Below are 22536 nucleotides of genomic sequence, written 5' to 3' on the forward strand. Positions count from 1 at the left end.
AGAAACATGGCACCCCTGTAGATTGGTACCGTTATAAATCACTTAACTAACTCCACATGTCATAATGCTGGTTTTTAACTCAACCCTCTCTCTTATTCTCCACAAAGATAGACCCAACCTCATTTTATCACCTTCCATGCTGAAGTGAATCACAGGGACTCTCCTCCAACTCCATATAGAAAGCACATGGCTTTAGATGGGCATCCCTCACCTTCCTGCTACCAAGCTTCTTAGTTACCTGGACCTGCACATGTCCTTTCCTCTATCCCACCCATTATAGTGGAAAGGAGGTACTCTCCCCAGTCTCAAGCTCTAGGTCACCTACTTGCCCATATCCTTTGAGAATGCACATTTTTACTGTCTCCTCTTGAGCCAGTGAGTTTAACCTCACCATGTTCTCTTCTCATATGCCTATAAATACACTCAAGTGTCTCAGTAATTCCTCAGCTCCTTTCAGCTAGTTATCCTCATCTTCCTTCTGCTTCACAATTAAATTTCTCCAGGAACTGTCCATACCTACCATCTCTACATTCCCACTTTTGATCTGCTTTTGCCTTCATGCATCACCTCCACCATGCCTCTAAAATCACAAAGTTACTAAGGACCTCTTCAGTTCTAAATCCAGTGGGTATTATCCCCAACTTCATCCTAACATCTGAGCAAGTTCTCACCCTACTGAAAATTCCCTTCTTTCTTCCCATACAGTGGCACTACCACCTCTTGGGATTTTCCTTCTCTTCTGTTGACCATTCCTTGTAGTCCTTTTTGTAGGTTGCTTATCCTCTCTTCTAAATAACTCTTCTCTCTCAACACTCTGGGTCATCTCATCCTCCCTATAGTTGATTATAAGCAGCATCTACATTTGCCTGGTAGCCCAAGCCAGGAACCTAAGCATCTTCCTTGATACCCTTCACTCACCACATCAAATAAATCACTTAGGTCTATCAAATCCACCTCCTAAGTATTTCTAAATTCTGTCCACTTGTCTCCATTCTTCTTGGCTAATTCAGGCCACCATATTGCGGGTTCTGATTTCTGCAACAGGTCTCTATTCTGTCAGCTGCACAACCCTTCAATACAATCTGGTTTGTTTCACAGCCAGAACGATTTTTCTAAATGAAAATCCAATCATGTCATCCCCTTGCCAAAATGTCTTGAATGGCTCCCCACTGACCTCTAAATTCTTTAACTTGGGTTTGAAAAGCCTTTTGCAATTTGCCTCCAGCTTCTCTCTCCAGCCTAAGATTTCACAATAGCCCTCCTTGGAATTCCGTGCTTTAGCCATGATGGAGTATTTTCTGTTCCTAAATGCATCATGCTTTCTTTGGGCTCCACACCTTGGATCATAATCTTCCTTCTGACTAGAACATTCTTCCTAGAGTGAGCTCTACTTACCCTTCTGAACTCACCTAGCTTAGACATCACCTCTTCAACCAAACTTTCTCTGAACCTCACTCCACACAGCTAGCTGTTCTCACGATACCCCATTCTTCCACTGTCACACAACTAAATACATGATATTGAAACTGTCTCTGCACTTTTCCTTAGTGCCCACCAAGCCTGAAAATAGAGACAACATCACCTAGAGTTTTTACCAATCGTGGACATTCTTGATGACTTTATACGAACATCTGTCTATATCTCCAGATTTTATATACATCTTGGTATCCATCATTAGATTGTAAATACCTTTATGGTGGGGGCTGTGCCCATCAGTTTCACTGGCATATCATCAATGTATATAGATAAACAATATTACACCATAATTCACTTTGTTGACAACAAAGAAATACACTAAACTATAACCCTTCAGGATTTCTAAAAAAATATATGATAAAAAGCACCAAAAAGCAATCCATTCTTTTTTCCTAACTACAGCATTCATTGGTACATTAACATTCAATCCAATAAACCATACATATCTGTGAACTTGATTTGGATAAGATCGTCATCAACTTCTAATACTAAATGCCCTTTGTAAGAAGAAACAAAAGATAGAAAGGGGAAATAATGTGAGTTTAATATAGATAATTATGGATACCAATGCTATTAACTGGAATATTAAAATTATCAATATATTATCAACATCAGGAGCTAAGGACTATTCATGGGAATAATTCTAAATACAACAAAGTGGTCTAGATAAACACTAGGCCAAAGATACTGTAAAGAATGAATGCAATGTTGCAATAAGACTTGTGAAAGCTGTATCAGCCCTGTCCAAATGAAAACACTTCCAGTCCACTTTATTTTTTAAGCAAATAAAAATTATCAAAATCTTCAAGTACTGGATAATACTTACAACAAAGGGCCTTCTGCAGTCTTCGGAGTTTCATGGCAGTCCTATAAGCTGAGAACCTGACATTATTCAGATCAGCTGAAGAAAAAAAGGGGGGAAACAATGATCGTTTGTTATTTCATCAGAAAGCACAGACCAAAATCCCCAATGATTTGCCAACAACCACAAAAATAGGCTAGCAAAAAAAAAAAAAATCTTGTATCTATGCTCCAAGCTTTGGAAGGTCAAACTGTTGGGGTAAAGGGGAAAAAAAAAAAAAAAAAAAAAAAAACCTTTGCTCTTTGAAAATCAGGAAAACTAAGTTCTGTGACAGATGACAGTGGCAGAGCCTACAGAGTCATTCAGGTAGTCCTTGTTCCCAAGAGGAAAAAGAAGGACAGGCATTATCTTTCTTTCAAGACTGTAATCTGGATCTACTATAGTGAATCTCTGCTGCCCAAGATTAAAAAGAACATGGAATACGTTAATGAAATAGCTATAAGAACTTAGTAAACAAGTAGTAAAATAACAACTCTTGTGGTTATAAAAGTTATATATGCTCACTGTAGAAAATGTAAAGATTATGGGAAAATATAAAACTGTATTAAAATCATCCAATGTTAACATTTTGAACATTTTTAACCTGTGTGTATCTGTAAAAATAATTTTTTAATTGACAACGAATTATATGTTTACCACATATAATACAACATGATGTTTTGAGGTGTCTATATACATAGAATGGTTTTAAATCTAGCTAATTAACATGTATTACCTAATGCAGTTATCATTTTGTGGTAAGAAAACTTAACATCCATTCTCTAAGCATTTTTCACAAATACAGTATACTCCCATTAGCTACAGTCACCATAGTGAAGAAAAGATTTCCTGAACTTATTCCTGTTAACAGTCATTTTGTATTTTTTGACCAACAACTCACTTTATTATTCTAAGGTGTGATCAATCATTCTAATATGCAGCATAAAGTAACAATAATTTTTTCTACCAGTTTCGTTTGAGGTTCTGAAGATTGAAACCAGAGCCTTGAATACTGTAGTCAAGAACTATGCCACTGAGCTACAGACCCTTATTCTACACTTATTCTACTGTTTTCTATAGTCATCTGTCTATCAAGCCCCCAACTCACCTAGCAGGAACCTACATTCAGCTGGTGCTCTTATTCAAGTTTGCACAAATCTTTTTTTTTAATTTATTAGTTGTTGATGGATCTTTATTTATTTATATGTGGTGCTGAGAATGGAACCCAGTGCCTCACACCTGCTAGGTAAGTGCTCTACCACTGAGCCACAATCCCAACCCCAAGTTTGTCCAAATCTTGATATACACTGGGATACAGTTGTTCTCTAGTGTTTTTGTTCATGTGTGTTTCGGGAACATAGGTCCCAAAAGCTCCTTGAAGATAAGAAGTCTTTCACCTACTTATGTCATATTTCCCAGCAACTTCATATACAACTGGTCTCTGAAAAAGCAAGTCTAATACAACTAGGGGACTGATTGAATGAATAAATAAACCAAAGAATGAAAGAAAATATACTGACAAACATGACTAAATGCCATCATCAAATGGCACCCATAAAACCGATTCTAATGGGTTGTTAGGAAAGGGCAATAATTTAATCCATATCCAAGTCACTTAGGTCAACATTATTAGCTTTATGGCTTTCGCAGAAACCAAACATAAAATCCTGAATTTAAATTAGGGGGAAGAAAATAATGTCTGTAACTTAAAAAAAAATTTTAAAGACTGTCAATACCAAATAATGGCAAGGATATGGAGCAACTGGAACTCTCATACACAGCTGGTGGTGGGGGGGATGTAAACCAATACAACTCTGGAAAATCAGTTCATAAATCACATGTCCACAAAAAGATGAGCCAGGCACTGTGGCACATGCCTGTAATTCCAGCAATCCAGGAAGCTGAGAGAGCAATCTTGCTCAAGTTCAAGGTCAGCCTCAGCAACTGAGCAAGGCCCTGAGTAACTTAGTGAGACACTGTCTCTAAATAAAATTTAAAAAGGGCTGGGGAATGTGGCTCAGTGGTTAAGTGCCTCTAGGTTCAATCCCCAATGCCAAAAAAAATGTGCATATTAATGTCCACAGCAATTTTATTCAAAGTAATCCCAAAATGGAAACAAACCAATAGGGTAATGGATAAACAAACTGTGGTCCAGTTGTACAATGGCTACTGCGCTCCAATAAAAGAGAAGTAACTACTGATAAGGCAATAATATAAATTGATCTGAAAAATACTGAGCTAGGGGTTGGGGCTGTAGTTCAGTGGCAGAGTGCTTGCTAGCATGTATGAGGCACTGGGTTCAATCCTTAGCACCACATTTAAAAAAAGAAACTAAACAAATAAAGGCATGCTGTCCATCTACAACTATAAAAAAAAAAAAAAAAAAAAAAAAAAACACTGAGCCGGGTATTCCATTTCATGAAATTGTAAAACGTGCAAAACTCACCTATAGTATGGATGGTAGTCTAGGGTGGGGGTGAGTGGGCACTGACCACAAAGGAACACAAAGGTATTTTCTACGTGATTGAAATATATATTTTTATTGCTGTGGTGGTTACATAAGTGTATATGTTTGTCAAAACTCAAACTGAACCCTTAAAATGGAAGCATTTTATGGTGTTTAAATTATGCCTCAAGAAAGTACATTTTAAGAGTTTAAAAAAACCCTCACGTGGACAGTACAATATGATGTATGAGTGTGTTAGCTAAAGGTACACTGTAGAGGCGGTCAGTTGTCTTAATCAGGAATGCACACTCTAGGGGTGGTTGGCTAGCAATTAATCAAAAAGCCTCACTCCAGAGGCGGCCACTGTAAGTGCTTCAGCTATATTTAGTTCCTATTACACCATGGGTTTCATTAATTATCCTAATTAATGTTAGACGAGCTTGTGTTGATGATGATAGTAGTTTGCAAAATACAAGGATCTGAAAACGATTTAGAAACATTCACCACCTTTACATTAAGAATCTAGCAGGGGCTGGGGATATGGCTCAAGCGGTGGCGCGCTCGCCTGGCATGCGTGCGGCCCGGGTTCTATCCTCAGCACCACATACAAACAAAGATGTTGTGTCCACCAAAAATATTGAAAATAAATATTGAAAAATTCTCTCTCTCTCTCTCTCTCTCTCTAAAAAAAAAAGAATCTAGCAGGTCCTATATCTTTATAAATGGTGCCCTAAGCTGGATTCCAAAATATCCAATGAATCCAGCTGTGATTCATTGGATTCTTGGTTGCCTGAATTCAATCAGATGATTGACAGAATCCTGCTAGGAGATCAATGGTTCTCAAACTTGAGTGTACATGTGAATCACCTGAGGGCTGGCTTAAACACACAGATCTCCCAGGTCCCACCCTTAGATTTTCTGATTCAGTAGGTCTGGGGAGGGCCTGAGAATCTGCATTCCTAACAAATTTCCAGGCCATGCAGTTGCTGCTGGTCTGGGGACCACACTTCTGAGAACCACTGTAATGGACCCATGGAGACTGTGAGCTTCTCACATCACAAAAGACAGAACTGATGTTTCATTATGCCTTTGATGCAGGCTGTAAGATTATTTTGTGCCCACTAGCTAATAAATGTTCATATGTGACAGAGCTTATTCTGAGACTTGCTTCCATTATAACCTGGCAGCCGAAATGAGGATAAGAAGGCAGCTCTTAGCTACCTCTAACCACAGGTGGCTACCAAAACCTACCAAAGAGAACCTACATGGGTCCTTCATAGAAAAAAAATGTGAGTCAAGGACCAAGGACACCTGAATCTTTTTGGAACTTATCAGAAATGCAGAATCTCAGGCCCCACCCAGATCTATGAATTAATGTCAACATTTTAACTAGATCCCCAGGTAATTAATACGGACATTCAAGTACAACCAAGTCTTTAATTGTTCATTTTAATAAATTTTTCTTGTTCCTTGTTGTTAAGCTTCAAGTTATAAACTCTGACAAAACCCATGATTTTACCCCCCTCATCAGTCTACATTCTACTTGTGGGCTTTTAGGAGATTATAAGTATTATAATAGTCAATTAGGACAAAAACTCACCTCTAAGACACATTTATCATACATTTACCAACAAACGATATTCAATAAGTTAAAAGCATCTAAGAGTATCCTGAAAGGTTAAATGTACAGATTCTTCTTGAAGTGAGTTAAAATTTTTCCCCTGGCCTTGTTCTCTGGAGAGAACTTGATTTATCTGAATTCCACTGATTTTCCTTGGTTCTCTCTCCCCCAAGAGTCATGGTTCTCCCTTTGTCTCTTTTTTCCAATCATTGATACCTTTTTGGGTGGTCTCAACCAACTCATGGCAAGAATTGAGTTGTCTTGTAGCATTAGTCCACAAAAAACAATCCCTGTCCTTCCTGCTCCAGATGGGTATAATACTATTCACCAGTGAGACCAGATATTTCCTATGCTAGTATGGAGCTCCTTAATACACACTCACAGTTGAGTTCCCTTAGCTGAACTCTTTATAAAACAAGGAATGTTGAGACACAGAAATGCACTTTGGGTCAAATACAGATCACTTAACAACGGCTTCTAGCAGTTTCCAAGGGATGAGCCTCCAACCCCAAATTTTCTTGTATTCATTTCCTTATACAAAAATGTGGAGTACAGGCTACGTTGCAACCAAACATCTTGATAGAAGTTAGTGGCACAAGATTTCTCTTGTTTTTTTCCTTTCTTTCTAATCTTCCTTTTAAATTGCCTCTTATTCATTTAAGTTTCCTATCTTCCTTCTTTCATAATACCAAGATCCTTCTCTTGTGACTCCAATTTGACTCCCCTTTCCAGTTTTCCTGGTTCTATTCAGAATTCAAAACAAATGGTCCAAATGAGGTCAGGCACTCCATCAAATCTCACAGTTCCTATCAAGAATTGGCAAATTCTAGGAACTAGAGACCCAAGGGGAGAGGCAAAGATGACCTGATTCTTTCAGGGCGTGGAACACTGTGGAATGGTATCAAGAGAAAGGATCTGGAACAACCCTGCTCTAGCAGTGCTCAGTTTTCTTAAAGCAGTTCAAACTTAGCTCTCTTTAGAAAATCTTCTAATTATGACACATTCAGCCTCTAGTTAATCTTCCTGATAGACTTACATCGTACCTCCAATCCACTGTAAAGAACAAGCCTTCTGCCATCCATTTTCTACACACCATATTCCAACCCATTCTCAAAACAGTGATTCAAGAGTATCAGAAGAAAATAGCAGGATAAATGGCTACTCTCCAACATCATGCTGCAGAAGTCATATCAATTTATATTGAATAATCACAGTGATTTGCAGTGGAGTTCTGATGCCCTAAAAGTCCTCCTCAAAGTTACCGTCTGTGTTGAGTATGCATGTGTTGCTAGGAATCTGCAGCGCCACTCCCTCTGGCTTACAGCTGGAAGAGATAAGTCTCTGCATTGTGAAAATGTGTAGGATGCACACAGAATCCTCAAGATGTGATACAGCTGCGAACAATGTGAAGCTGTCCTGGGCTGACACTTGAGATTATTGTGCAGCTAAAAAATGCAAGCAGTTTAGTAATGCTAAAGCCCCTCATTCCAGTGGCCCATGGGAGACTAGCCTCCACTTTCCTTGGGAACTGTCTTTCCAGAACTCTGATCCAAGTTGTAATGAGCTCACTAGCTCTCACAGCCGGAACTCCAAGAAGGGAGTTACACCATGTTTCCATGGCAGCTGGTAGAAAGCACACTTCACAAGGATAAAAATGCTGAACTGTACATTCCTCTTCCCAACTTGCATTATTTTTATTCGGGACTTGTTCTAGCCTAGAAATAGAGAAATCTAGAAACTTAAGGAATGAGGGCAAATATCTCAAGTTCAATTATCAACTACACAGCCCAGACACAAAACAAGTAACAAAGACTTTGTCCCTTTGTTTAACCTCTGAACTTCTGACTTTGGTAAATATTTCTGCTTTATGATTTTTAATTTCATTCTGTGGTAGGTAGTAGTGGAAGGTGGTGTCAAATTCATAAGAAAAGAATGGTCAATCAAGTTCCAGTCACAAATCTGCCCATGCTAGACATGCTCTTGCAAAAATACTGGTAAACACATCATGTGTGAGTCATGGGAAAATGTAGAAGATATTATAGAAAGAAAACATTAAGCCCCATTTTTTTCAATTTTATAGCTGGTTTCTGCCTTTTAATAATATTGCCAAAATCCTGCTAACTCTGACTGAAATGAAGTCCAAAATTTAATAAACAAGGAGTGTAGCTGGGCGTGGTGGTGCACACCTTTAATCCCAGAGGCTGGGGAGGCTGAGGCAGGAGAATCAAAAGATCAAAGCCAGCTATAGCCACTTAGTGAGACCCTGTCTCAAAATAAAAATAAAAAGGGGCTAGGGATGTAGCTCAGTAGTTAAGCACCCCTGGGTTCAATTCCCAGTACAAAAAACAAAAAACAAACAAAAAAAGGAAAAACAAGGAGTGTTTATAGTCCAGCTTCCAGTGGGCTTTCTGGAAAGATCCAAAGTTCCAGTATGCTTATCTATTAGGTAGAAAGAATGACAATGACCTCATAAACTTAATGAGTGGAAAGGGCTGTATGGCTAAAGATCATTCCAACAGATATCAGTGTTGTGGTCTTTGTATTTTCCTACCAACTCTATTTCCCAGAAGAAATTTAATCCAAATCTCCCAGGTGATCATGAGTGGAAAATAAAAATAGGAGAAAATATGATATTTCTTGGCACAGTCCCAAATCCAGTGTTTAGCAGTCAATGTGCATTAAACTACTGTATGTCTATTTAAATAATTTTCCAAATTTTCCCAAAAAAGACAAAACAAAGCTCCTCCTATAAAAATGGAAAATTTTAAATATAATATCTATGATTCCTTAGCCTCATTTTTCCTAGAATGTTCTAACGGGGCCACGCATAATAAATATTTTTGCCAGCCCAAACTCACTAGAATGGACAAGAACGATGGGTCCTAATGAGGCTTGAGATAAACTGACTAATTTAAATCAAATCTGGCTTAAAAGCAAATTAAGCCAAGATGTACAGGCTTCAGAAGATTAGAATTATTGGAAACTAGTGAGAAACAGACCAGGAATTCTGGAACATACCTTTAAAGCATTAGCGAGAGAAGAACATTAACACATCATACTAAGCCTATAGCTGTTTAGATATATTTGAGGCCTTTTAAATCTAAACTCATTAAAACCTCATCAACACAGAGCTTTACTTAAATAGGAAAACACACACACACACACACACACACACACACACACACACACCCCTAAGCAGGATGTACACATTCATACTCACATGAACTATAGAAATCCCAGTCTGTGAATTTATAATTACTGGCAAGTTATGTTTCCAGATGTGAGGTGGCATTACTTATTTGCCACCATTGACTTTCTAAAGATCTTCTAATAAAGTATCGAGTGTGGTACACAATGTGGAACACAGAATTGAGGAAAAGGGAACAAGGTCATAAACAAAACACTGAGAACTGCAAGTATGAAATAAAAGATAGCACAAAATCCTGGCTGTGCACTGTTCAAGGCCTTTCTGGCTCCAACCTCTCCCTTGGCCTTCCTCAGCACAATGTCACCAGTTCTTGGCAACACTGTAATAGCGGAAGAGTTGAAATTCAAATGAGTTTTGCTCATTGTTAGCTGCTTTGGTAAAAGATTCATTGAGAAAGCAGCTTCTGTAACAAATGGTCAATATGAATTTTTTTTGTGGGGGAACTATGTATCTTTGGGATTAGTTCTGGGGTCTGACCAGATAGGGAGGTGACTCATAGAGAAACTGCTATGCCATGTTCCTATTACTCAAGCTTCAAATCAGGAAGGCTCTAGATTCTAATTCCCAAAACCCTGCCCCCCCAAAAAAAAATTACATACACATATACACCATAAGGATGATGCTGGGTAGATGGATGCACCCCTTTCTGTGCATGGGTGCTAGGAACTGAACCCACAGGACTCTACTACTGAGCAACATCTGCTGTCTTTCTACTTATTTTTGTATTTGGGTTTTTTTTTTTCCATTTTTTGACACAGGGTCGCCCTGAATTGCCCAAGCTGGCCTCCAACTTTCAATCCTCCTGCCTCAGCTGGGATCATAGGCATGCACTACCACTAAATAGGCTTTCTTAATCATTTGTTACTTTATATTTATCTATTTATTTTAATAAAAGTAAAACTAATTTGAAAATGTTATTTAAATGCATTTATGTTATAGACTTAAAATAATTCTAATGATTTTAAAATAGCCTTCAGGCAAAAATGCTTTGTAACACCAGGCATGATGACATAAACCTGTAATCCCAGCAGCTTGGGAGGCTGAGGCAGGGTTCAAAGCCGGTCTCAGCAACTTAGTGAGGCCCTAAGCAACTCAGCGAGACCCTGTCTCTAAATAAAATACAAAAAAGGGCTGGGGATGTGACTCAGTAGTTAAGTTTCCCTGGGTTCTAGTATCTAGTGTGGCATAAAATGTGGAACACAGAATTGATGAAAAGGGAACAAGGTCATAAGCAAAACAGAGAACTGCAAGTATGAAATAAAAGATGGCCAAAATCCTGGCTGTGAATTGTTCAAGGCCTTTCTGGCTCCAACCTCTTGCTTGGTCTTCCTAAGCACAATGTCACCACTTCTTAGCAACAATGTAATAGCGGAAGAGTTGAATTTTTTTTTAAAAAAAACTGCTTTATAGCTTTTTAAATAATCCATCTTGAACTGGGGTTGTAGCTCCATGGTGCAGTACTTGTTTAACATGCATGGGGCCCTGGGTTCCATCCCCACGACCAAAAAAAGAGAGATTCATCAATCTATAATCCTTTTATTTATCCTTTCAGTACCAGAAATCATACCAAGGACATGAAATATACTGCCCTCTTTGATTCTACAGTCTAGTGAATGAGAATGACAGTAGTCAAATATTCATGTGTTCTGTGAAGTAAACACACAGGAAGCCAAGAGTCTGTACACACAGGGATATACACATGAGGTAAGCTTCTCTGAGAAAGTGAAGTTGAAGCAAAGACCTGAAGGATGATGGGAGCGAGCCAGGTGAAGAGTGGGCAGAGCACAGCAGGGTAATAGTTCAGCACATGCAAAAATAGCTGTGAAGCACAGAAGAGCGTGGGCCAGTAGGAATCCTTAGAAGGCCAATAGTGCTGAAATCTCAGAGTGAGGAGGAAGAGTGGCCCCAGAAAAGGCCTGACAGGTACACAGAGGGGAGCTCATGCACATCATATTAAGGACATAGGGTCTTGGGACTTCTAGTTAAGCACACCATATGGAATAGACTCATTTGTCTCTCATTATTCCTTAAACTCTACTAGGATGACAGAACATAAATTTAAAATGACATTTACTCAAAAGGAAAGAAAGAAAACAGGAGAGGAGATGAAAGTAGATCAGAGCTCCTATATCTTAGAAGTGTAGAAAATGATCTGATGGTAACCAATTTAGGAGACCAGAGAAATTCAAAGTAAATTGATGAGGGTTGTGGGTGGGGCGAGGGGGGCAAGGAGCTTGGGAGAAGCTAAGAAGCATGCTAACTTATGTACCCAGAATTTTCAGAAATGAGATGCTTCAGGATCCTTAGAAGGCTGAATTATGACTAATAACAGAAGGCTTAGTTAGATGTAAGGTTTCAAAGCCCTAAAAACTTTCTCCTCCACCCCATGCAACCAAGCTACCTAGCCACCTGCTGCTTAGTCACCATAGGAGGCTGAATTTTAAGGAGCAACCAAGTTGAGGAGTGGGAGAAAAACTGAAGACCTGTGTGTCAAATCACTATACTGAAAGAAAATCCTTTCCTTTGTTTTCTGCTCCTATATTCCATATAATTTGCCCCCTTTTAGTTTTGGTACTGGGGATTAAACCCAGGGGTGCTTTAACACTGAACTACATCTCCAGCCCTTTTTTTCTGAGACAGGAACTCAATAAGTTGCTGAGGCTGGCTTCAAACTTGCAATCCTCCTGCCTCAGCCTCCCTCAGCTTCAGTGGTTCATTATAAGTATGAATCACTACATCTAGCTGGTCTGCCATTTTAAAAGTTATTCCATCTAAGTACTGCCTTATCTACCTTCCTTGTTTGCAAAAGGAACTGGAACTTCAGCAAGATACCTAGTCATTAAAGTGATCCTCAACTTCCAGTCATCCATATTTGTCATCAAACTCATAAGGGGTTTTTGTTGTTGTTATTGTTTGTTGAGGTGCTAAGAATGGAACACAGGGCATTGCCCATGCCAGGCCTATGCTCTACCACTAAGCTATACCCTCAACCAACCCCATCCAATTATAACCACACCAAATCAAGTCAATATGCTTTCCTTCTAGTCTCCCTCTTGATAAGCAACTTAGTCACACAGGCCACTCTCACTGTTGGGACTGCTCTCTTTGTTTGGCTCAAACCTTCAGTCACTACTCTCCAGGTTTCCTCAATCCTAACATGGCTAACTTGACTACTTTTAGAACTCTCAGAACTACATGAACTTATAAGTTTACCTCAATCTCCTTTACCTCTCTTCTAAACTTCTTTAATTAACAAATTTTACCACTCTCTCTTCATAACTGGACACATCCCAGAATCTCCAGGGCAGAACCAGTTTAATTAAATTTTACTCTTTATAATAAAGACACTAAAAATTACCAAGTGTGACTTAATTTGTATAACATTGCAAAGCTCCCCATACAGCCAACTTTACAGAGCATTTCTTAAAAATGTGGGGGCCAAACTTTTTGGGATCGTGAAACATACCTGTTGACACTATCTGTTTTCATTTACCATCACTTCTCAGTTGGAGAATCTGTGGAAATTTTGCTTTAATGATGAAATTAAACAGCAATAAATTTCCTAATCTGCTTTAATGCTAACCTTGCCTTTCTGCCTTTCCAGTTTTATAAAGTCTCAACTAAATTTTCAAAATGTTAACATTCCCACATGGCCTGTACCTTCTCAGTTTACTTCTACATTCTACACCCTTATCTCCCAAGATTTTAATATATGATCTTTCTCCCAAGACTCCAATCTCTCTCAATTACTTCTTCATTAACAACAGACCACAGGTCAGAGACTGGTTGAATTTAGTTTGCAGATTTGGGTTTTGAATGGTTAGTCAGCATTGGTTCATGTAATGCTTTTTAAATTGTTGCTTTGTCATTAGTTAAAAATCTGAGGATTTTCCTCGTCTAGTATAGTTTGCTGGAAGAACCTGAGGACCGATGACAATTCAGGCCCACATTCTTATATGACATCTTCCTTTACCCCAACAGAAGTTTTCAGGTTGCCCCAGTTGTCACCTTCAGTCATTTAAATTTCCTTAGCCCAAGGAGGCAGTTCTTTTTCGATCTAACTTTAGCCAGATCACCCTGCCTTATTCTCCCAAAAGGTTTACATCTGCCTTTCAGTTACATTCTTTTTCAGGCCCACATCAAAGCATGGAGTCCCTCCAATAACTAGCTATTATCTGACTTTCACTCAAATTACTCTATGGAAACAGTTGTTACAGGGTTTTCCAAAAAATTTCCAGTTATTAATTCTTTGGACTCCACCTTTAACTAATTCATTCAAACTAAATGATTGTGCCACCAAAAATATTGCCACAATATACTTACTTTTCCAGTACAAGAACAGGTGGGGGGGCAGGGATTGTGGCTCAGTGGCAGAGCACTTGCCTTGCATATACGAGGCACTGGGTTCGATCCTTAGCACCATATAAAAATAAATAAATAAAAGGTTTTTGGAAAAAAAAAAAGAATAGATGGGAAGACAGGCCTACATCTATAGTCTCCTGACTATAATTACTGATAATGACAATTAATATGTTTTAAATTACCAATTAATAGTTATTTAAGTAACTATTGGATAGGGATTAAAGAATCAGGCTTCTAAAATACTTTGGAAGGCTGGGGATGTGGCTCAGAGTATTTGCTCTTCCCAGGTTCAATCCCTAGCACTGAAAAGAAAATGAAATAAATTATTGTGGAAAACAAAAATATACATTCACCTATACAAAAACAGTATACATACCCTGGATGTTTGTGATGATATGTCAAGTGAAATACCACATACAAAACTCTGGTTTCGCTGGGTATAGAGGTGCATGTCTGTAATCCCAGCTACTGGGGAGGCTGAGGCAGGAGAATCAAAAGTTGGAGACCAAACTGGGCAACTTGGTGAGACTCTATGTCGAAATAAAAACTGAAAAGGACTGAGGGATGTTGCTTAGTGGTACAAGGGCTTACCTAGCACAAACAAGGTCTGTAAGTCAATCCCCAGTACATGGCGGGGGTGGAAGGGGGGGCTCTGGTTGTGTCTGTCAAAGAAAAAGCAACATCTGGATAGTAGTTCACATGGTGAGAACAGATTTTATTCAAGAGTATAGAAATAGGGGAAAAGAGATCTCAGTAGAAAACTGGGCTCAATTCTGCACAGCATGAACAAGGGAGAATTTACAGCCAAGGAGTGGGTAGGAGTTGGTGGATGGAAAATTACCAGAAGAAACATCAGGGATAAGGAGGGATTCTGGCTAAAACTACCTAACAAGGTTCTCATAGAAGACAGGTCAGGGTGATCAGACATCACCTGGGGGATGGTAGAGGATGAAGAACTTGATCAGATATTGAGGGTGATAGGATCAGAAGGATCCCATGAGGGTGTGAGGCAGTTCTTGTTAAACTGACTTGGCAAGATTCTTGAAAAAACTGGGTTTTAGAACAAAGTGCACAGATGGGCCAAGGAGAAGATATTCAGAAGCCTGACTAAAGTTTGGTGATGCAAAAAAAAAAAAAAAAATCTCATGAGTGTGCTTATGTATATACAAAACCATACAATGCAAATAAACCATTGTGTACTTTCATATACCAAACACAAAATTAATTTCAAGAACATAGGCTATATTCCAGTGAACATTTTTAAGGTTAATGGAATTGAAAATGTTTCATATAATCCATGTTACTTATGAAACAGTGATTAATTTCTAAACCCACAAAGGCTTACTTAAGGTTAAATACTCAATATATATCAAAAATAAAATCTATAACAATACTGAAAAAAGTGACTGATATAACCAATTAGAAATAGCTTTGTAATATTTCATTCTTATACTCGAGGAAAATGAGGAAAAGGAAATGGAGACTTCTGAAGAAATTATGTTGGATTAATGTACCCCTGGCATCCATCCAGGGTAATAAATGATGGTGCTCAATAAGTGTGGCTTTTTGTTTGGGGGTTCCTTCGTGTTCTCTCTCTCTCTCTCTCTCTCTCTCTCTCTCTCTCTCTCTCTCTCTCAAGTGCTGGGGATTGAACACTGGGCCTCTCTCACATACTGGGCAAGCAGAGCTCTGAAATAAGCTACATCCCCAACTACAATAAATGTGTTATGAATAGAATTAAATTGTGAAAGGAACTTCCTTACTTTGATCAGGCATAAGCTGTTAATGACATTGATTCGACATCTGATTTGACTTCAAATAATTTAATTTTCCACTGCTATGGGAAATAACTCAAATTATTTCCTTGCTTATTCCTTATAGCCTGAGCTCAGGCTTCTTTCTGGAAACACACTTAACAGAGATATTAAGACCTATCTTAATAAATAAAAGAACTAGAATAAAGGGAGAAAGAAAATAATGATCTAAGGAGAATGCTAATTAGCAAGAAAGATGACTCAAGTGTATTTAATTGTAGCACATTATAGCTTGGTTCACTCAACTGATATCCTTCCCAAATTCTTCTTTCCTGGTCTTTCTCTACTACAAAGCCTAAAGAATCTCAATTCTCTAATTCAGCCAGGGTCTGCCATGCTGCTCATTTGGGCCAATGCTTCAAAATATATCTAAAGGGAGAATGAAAGTTCTAGCAGTCTTCTGGAAACATGAGGTCAAAAATCACTTGCTAAACTAGCCTTGTGGTACACACCTGTGATGCCAGTTACTCAGGAGATTGAGGCAGGAGTATCACAAATTCTAGGCCAGCCTCAACAATTTAGCAAGATCCTTAGTAAAAATAAAAAGGATCGGGGATATAAGTCAGTGGTAAATTGCCCTTGAGTTCAATCCCACTTTCCAAAAAAAAAAAAAAAAAAAAGTCTCTTGCTAGGACTAGGGATGTAGCTCAGCACTACAATGCTTGTGGCAAGGCCTCACATGTGCAAGGCCCTGGGTTCCATCCCTGGAACCAACCAAAAAAAAAAAAAAAAAAAAAAAAAGAAAGAAAGAAAGAAAAAGAAAAGAAAGTTACTTCCACTTCCTATAAATGGTATAGCAGAATGAACAGAGGCCTAGGTCTCTGTCTCCAAACTTCTTCTTTTAGACCAAATAGGAAGCATTATTCATCCTCTGTTGTATTCCTCAGGCTAGAGAAAAGAAGTTAGCAGTAAGGAGAGACCAAGTCACAGAGTTTCCCAATCTTGCTTCCAGGGGGTGCCAATGATGTAGATCAGTGTGACAGTTAATTTTATAATAGAGAATTTATATAGATAAAGCACTCTTCTAGACATAAATAGATATGCAGAGGGTTAAACTAGCCATTTGAAATAAAGTAACATCTCTCCTTACTCAGCTCTTAAGATAAATGTTATTAAAAAAAAGTTTTGGTAGCGTTCAACCATTCATTTTTCTTTTGTTGTTGTTGTACATGGTCAGCATGCCTTTATTTTATTTGTTTATTTTTATGTGGTGCTGAAGATTGAACGCAGTGCCTCACACATTCAAAGCAAGTGCTCTGCCACTGAGCTATAGCCCCAGCCCAGCCTTGAAACTCAAAGTTATTTATTTTTGGTGCCGGGGATTGAACTCACGTTTTTTTTCACCTGATAGGCATGGGCTCTACCACTGAGCTATACTCACAGCTCTGAAATTCAAATTAAGATTCTGGGGCTGGGGATGTGGCTCAAGCGGTAGTGCGCTCGCCTGGCATGTGTGTGGCCCGGGTTCGATCCTCAGCACCACGTACAAATAAAGATGTTGTGTCTGCCGAAAACTGGAAAATAAATATTAAAATTTTCTCTCTCTTTCTCTTTCTCTCTCTAAAAAAAAATTTAAAAAAGATTTTGATTTACCCTTAATCTAGCAGTAAGTTTTAGGTTCTCATTAAAACGATTTGTGTTCTCCATCTGCCTTTCTTCACTTTTCTGGTCCCCAACATCCACCCTGTGCTCTATCCATCACCAATATCTTCACAAATAAAATGGATGCCAATTGAACTCAGTGGAAATTTGACCTTAATTATCATGGGAAAAGCAAATTAACCATCTTGTAAAAAAGCTTTTGCAACATTTCTGCCTCAGGCTGGTACTCACACTTTAATCTTATTAAGGAAAATAAATGGGGTTTTTGTTGGTGTTGTTGTTATTGTACTTGTTATTGTTGAGAGTTGGAAGAAGAAAATCTGTTGAATCTTTAAGCATGAATAATTAGTCCAAGACAGTACACAAAGCAAGATATTTACGCATCTAGGAACAGAGTAAAAATACACTCGTTTCTGTTTTGTATACTCAATGGGAGAAGGAACAGGTTGACTGACTCAAAGTGTCCATTCATCCAGAAGCCTAGGTATGATAGGACATGTATAAAAATGAAGCATGTGACAGAGAGTAATGTTTTCTTTTCAGGGTTATGTGCTAAGTATTCTGGAGACTAGATACTAATGACTAAATCCTGTTCAAGACACCAATTTGTAAGTAATAACAATAATAAAAATTCAGCCAGGCGTGGTGGCACATGCCTACAATCCCAGCAGCTAGGGAGGCTGAGACAGGAGGATCACAAGTTCAAAGCCAGCCTCAGCAACAGCGAGGTGCTAAGCAACTCAGCGAGACCCTGTCTCTAAATCAAATACAAAATAGGGCTGGGGATGTGGCTCCCCAAGTTCAATCCCCAGTACAAAAAATAAATAAATAAATAAACTATTAACTAGTAAAATCTTTTTTTAAAAAATTCACCATTATGTGTGTGTGCGCACAATACACTTGACTCTAGAAACAAAATATTCAGTGTTATTGGAACGACTTTTTATTAATTTATCTTTTTGCTGCTGCTGGGGATAAAACCCAGGGCCTTGTGCATGCCAAGCTTTATCACTGAGCTACACCCCAAGCCCCCGACTCAACTTGATCATCTCAAAACTATGTAAGTTGCTGATATAAAGCAAGGTTTCTCTCACTTTCTTTCTTCTGGAGGAATCAATCCAAGAATAAGGAAGATCCCTGGCCCAACACATGGATGCCCCTGAGGCTACAGGAGTGAGTGTTGTACCCTCCCCAAACCCCTCTACACACTTTTTGATCGTCTCCTATGTCACAGCAGGGAGAACCCATCCCCCCTTTTCTACCTCTTTTAGTTCTCTCTTCTCTGCTTCTGACACTTATTGACCCAGCTTTTATTCCCCTGGATACACTCATGTGAACACACCCACAGCAGCCTTTTATGTAGGTGACTATGTCAGCCCTTTTTGTGTGAGTATTTCCATAGAGTCTGAGAGAAAAACAGAAGTGACAGGTCAGTGGCAGAAGGAGTGACAACATTCACTGAGCGCTCAAGGGCAGATGCTACATGTACCTGATGCAATGGAGTCCTTACAGTGCCCCGAGTTCTGTGCAACCAGCTTCACTAGAGATAAACAAAATGAGATTCAGAGGTAGATGATAAATTTCTAAAGCTTGCATCCTTAGGGCCTGGATTCAAGGTCATAGATATCCAGTGGTGCTCTTGATGGCTTTCCCTACTTCTCTGCTTTAGGAGAAGATGTTTTTCTTTGGCCAGTGTATCAGTGCTATGGTTTACATACTGGTTTGGATGAGTATCCCCCCACATATAAGATCCATGATTGAAGGCAACTGATAAGCAGGGTGGTAATACTTGGTGGTGGGGGGACCTTTAGGAGGTGGGGCCCAATGGAAGGTCTTTAGGTCATTGGGGGAATGCCCTCAAGGAGTACTGTAGGACCCCACCAATTCTTTCTCTGGAGATGTGACTTACTGCTCCATAAAGGACCATCACCAGAAGTCCAAATCCATGGGGCCTTGTGATCTTGGACTTGAACCTCCTGAATTATGTGCCAAAATAAATCTCTTTTTACCTCCAAAGAAGCCTATGTCAGGTATTTTGTTAAAATAATGGAAAGCAAATACAATATAACTAGTAATCCTAATTAGCATGAGAGTACTGGAAGGAGCCTCAGAAGAACCACAACTCAGGGAACAAGGAAGGGGTGAGTGGTGGAGTGGGAAAGCTGTGCCATCATAGAAACCCTTGCACAAAGAAAAACAGAGAGGGAAACAGAACAATCAATAGAGTGGTAAAGTGACCAGAAATTTAACAGGAACACTAATGAAGAAATATCCACTCCTTCTTATCCAAGGAAGGTTTGGAAATAGAGGAATCAACACCTGCAGTACAAGTATTCACTATTTCTACCATAAAAAGTATGTTGCTCCCACAGACACATGTAGCTGCATTTTATTGACATAGTACAGTATATTAGGCCTTGTGAGGGTTAAATAAGATCCTGTGACTTGGGGACCTAACCTCCACTTATAACATTTTATTCCAAGTAAGCAACTAACTTACAAATAAACTTTTGGAACACAGCCTAAGGGAAAGTTCAGAAAGGCCTAAATCTTGTCTCAAGGCAGGAAATGTGGCTCTTGCCAGACTGCTAAAGAATTTTATAGATACTGGACAAAGAAGAATTAAATTCCTTAGGTAGCTTTAACTTATCTCTACCTCCTCATTATGGGTATTATTTGAGATATATAGACATAATTTACATATGTAACTTTTACATAAGTAAATATATAATTTATATATAAATTAAATATGATTTTTATTAAACACATAGCACCCTAGAACCCAAAGGTGTAATTGCCTTTTTCCAAACGATAATGCTGAGGACTAGCAAGTTCTTAGTAACCTGTTCTAGGTTCCCTAATCAGGAGAAAAACAGACTAGAAGCCAAGTGTTTCTTTCTCCTAGCAGACAGAGCCAGAGAACAAAATACAAAGGAGCTTTCTAAGTGGGGACTTCAAACCTACTCTTTGGGCTTAAGGGCTCCCAATTGCTCCCAATTTGAACAGAGGGCCCATGAATTTCATTAACCTTGACAAGTATCTGACTGGAAAACAAATTTTCCCAGAAGCCAACAGGGTCTAAAACTTCTTTGCTTTAGAGTAGTTTCCAGATCTTGAGAATCTTCTTAACTTTTTAAGATTTAGCTCCTCCTAAACAGCCCTGACACATAAAGTCATGGGTAGACTATATTATATGATGACATCAGGAAGTGAGGATATGATTTTTTTTTGAATAAAGAACAGCAGCAGGCCTAATACTGAACTAAGAAACCAGGTCCCAAACACTTCCTTAAGTGTGGAGCTTATAAAATAAATTCATCCTTTCTGTACTTTTGATGATAATTTTAATTTCTCATTTGAATAATGATTTGTTTGTTTTAGAAATTATGAGAGCTAATTTATGAAGCTTTGAATGGTTGTCCAGTTTGATTTAAAGGCCACTAGTTGCTGATAATAGACTTTCGACATTTGTTTCTGGGTTTCTGTCTCATAAAGATACTAGTATAACTTTCCAGAAAGGAAGTTTTTATTCCCAATCCATCAGTCTGTTCTACAGGAAAAAAACTTTAATAATACAAAAATATGAAAGGTGATGGCAATCAATGTGTAAAAAGGGCATAGTTTTATATATGTCTGCTTGTATATGCATAAAACCTCTACAGAAGGAAAAAAGACTATTAATTGCCTGTAACAAATGGAATTAGGAGACTTATTTTTCACACTACCTTTTAATGTTTGATTTTTTAAAAATCAGTATACACTTTATTTTTCTAAAAACATGATTGTGTTAAGTCAATCTATCCTACTTTGCCACAATTCTCTCCCTTTGCTTTTTTCCAAATTCTTGGCTTCATTCACTGCTTTCCAGGAGGGAACTACTATACACGGAAAAATCACTGGAGAAGAAAAACTGATGGGCTAAAGTTATAGCTCTGATTTTCCAGTAAAATAACAGTAATAATGGCTATCATTTATTGGGTGCTTACTATGTGTTAAAACCAAATACCTAAATTCTCATATAATTACCTCCAACTTTGATGGTTATTTCAGTCCCATTTTAGAAGTAAGGAAATCAAAGGCCTAAGGATTAAAACCCAGATCCATGTGACCCTAAAGTCCCTTCTCTTCATCATTATACCATCTCCCTGGGTGCTTGGGAAAGTAACCTCACTTTTCTTAAGCTTCACTTTCTTCATTTTTAAAAGAAACAATAATAGTATCTGTTGCAAAGGCTATTGCAGAACTAAATGAGATACTGTATCTTTAAAACTTCCAAGATAGGATTTAATAAGGAATAGAAGAACCTTACCTTGCCCCAAGTACTTTGTATTGCAAAGTGCAATCAAAATTCAAGTTATCTTTTTTATCAGGTAGATGACTCTGAAATCTTTCCTAAATTCCCCTTTTCAAATGCCTTTAAGGCATTTTGTCTTCAAAATGCCACTGTCACTTCCAAGGAAAAAAGTACAGTTCAGGGACTAAATCACTGGTTTAGGCATTAAAACTACAGTTAAATCCTATGCCATGTGAGCAAATTACCTATTTTCTCTGAGTTTCATCTGCACAATGGAGATAATAATAATACTTCACAGGGCTTTTGAGAGGATTAATGAGAAATATATGTTTATGGCATGTAAGTTCATACATCTATATAAACTGTCAAAAATAAATTTGTAAGATGAACTACAAATAAGTATATAAGTCAATAAAATTCCCTATTGCCCCGATCAATTTGCAATTTCCTTTTTTGTTGAATGGTATTATTCTACTGTTTCATCAAAGCTTCAAACCTAGAAGGTATCTTATAACTCTTCCCTTTTCATTAATAACTATGCAATCTCTTACTATTTCCAAGCAATTCTATTTTGATAAGGAAATTTCTGGAATCAGGCTGCCTCCTCCCCTCACCCCCATTGCTTTCCTATCACCCTCTTCATCTCAATTACCACACACACACACACAAATAGAAAATAACTAATCTCTTCTCTATCTACCCTTCACTATCATATCAAATTTCTATTCCTAGTCACAGACTACAAACTTCATCATCTCTTCTCCCTAAGACTCAACAAATTTCCCATTGCCAATCAAATGCAATTTAAATGTCTATATTTTAAGTCACTTAATTTACCCTAGTGGTACTGAATCAGTTTTTCTTCAAAAATC

At 38.2% G+C, this 22536-nt stretch overlaps 1 protein-coding gene across 9 annotated transcripts in view; it reads right to left on the minus strand.

The window, feature by feature from the left end:
* Window positions 1-22536, minus strand: part of DMD (dystrophin) — a gene marked incomplete at its 3' end in the record, with an annotated part of 2539585 nt that overhangs the window by 97938 nt on the left and 2419111 nt on the right. For all 9 annotated transcript variants that reach the window (XM_081277777.1, XM_081277778.1, XM_081277780.1 and 6 more), the window contains one exon: window positions 2303-2377. In XM_081277777.1, the coding sequence (XP_081133903.1) occupies window positions 2303-2377 (75 nt within the window). The remainder of the gene's footprint in view (window positions 1-2302; window positions 2378-22536) is intronic.

The sequence above is a fragment of the Spermophilus citellus genome (assembly GCF_964194105.1).
Source record: "Spermophilus citellus genome assembly, chromosome: X".
In the NCBI taxonomy this organism is placed as follows: domain Eukaryota; kingdom Metazoa; phylum Chordata; class Mammalia; order Rodentia; family Sciuridae; genus Spermophilus; species Spermophilus citellus.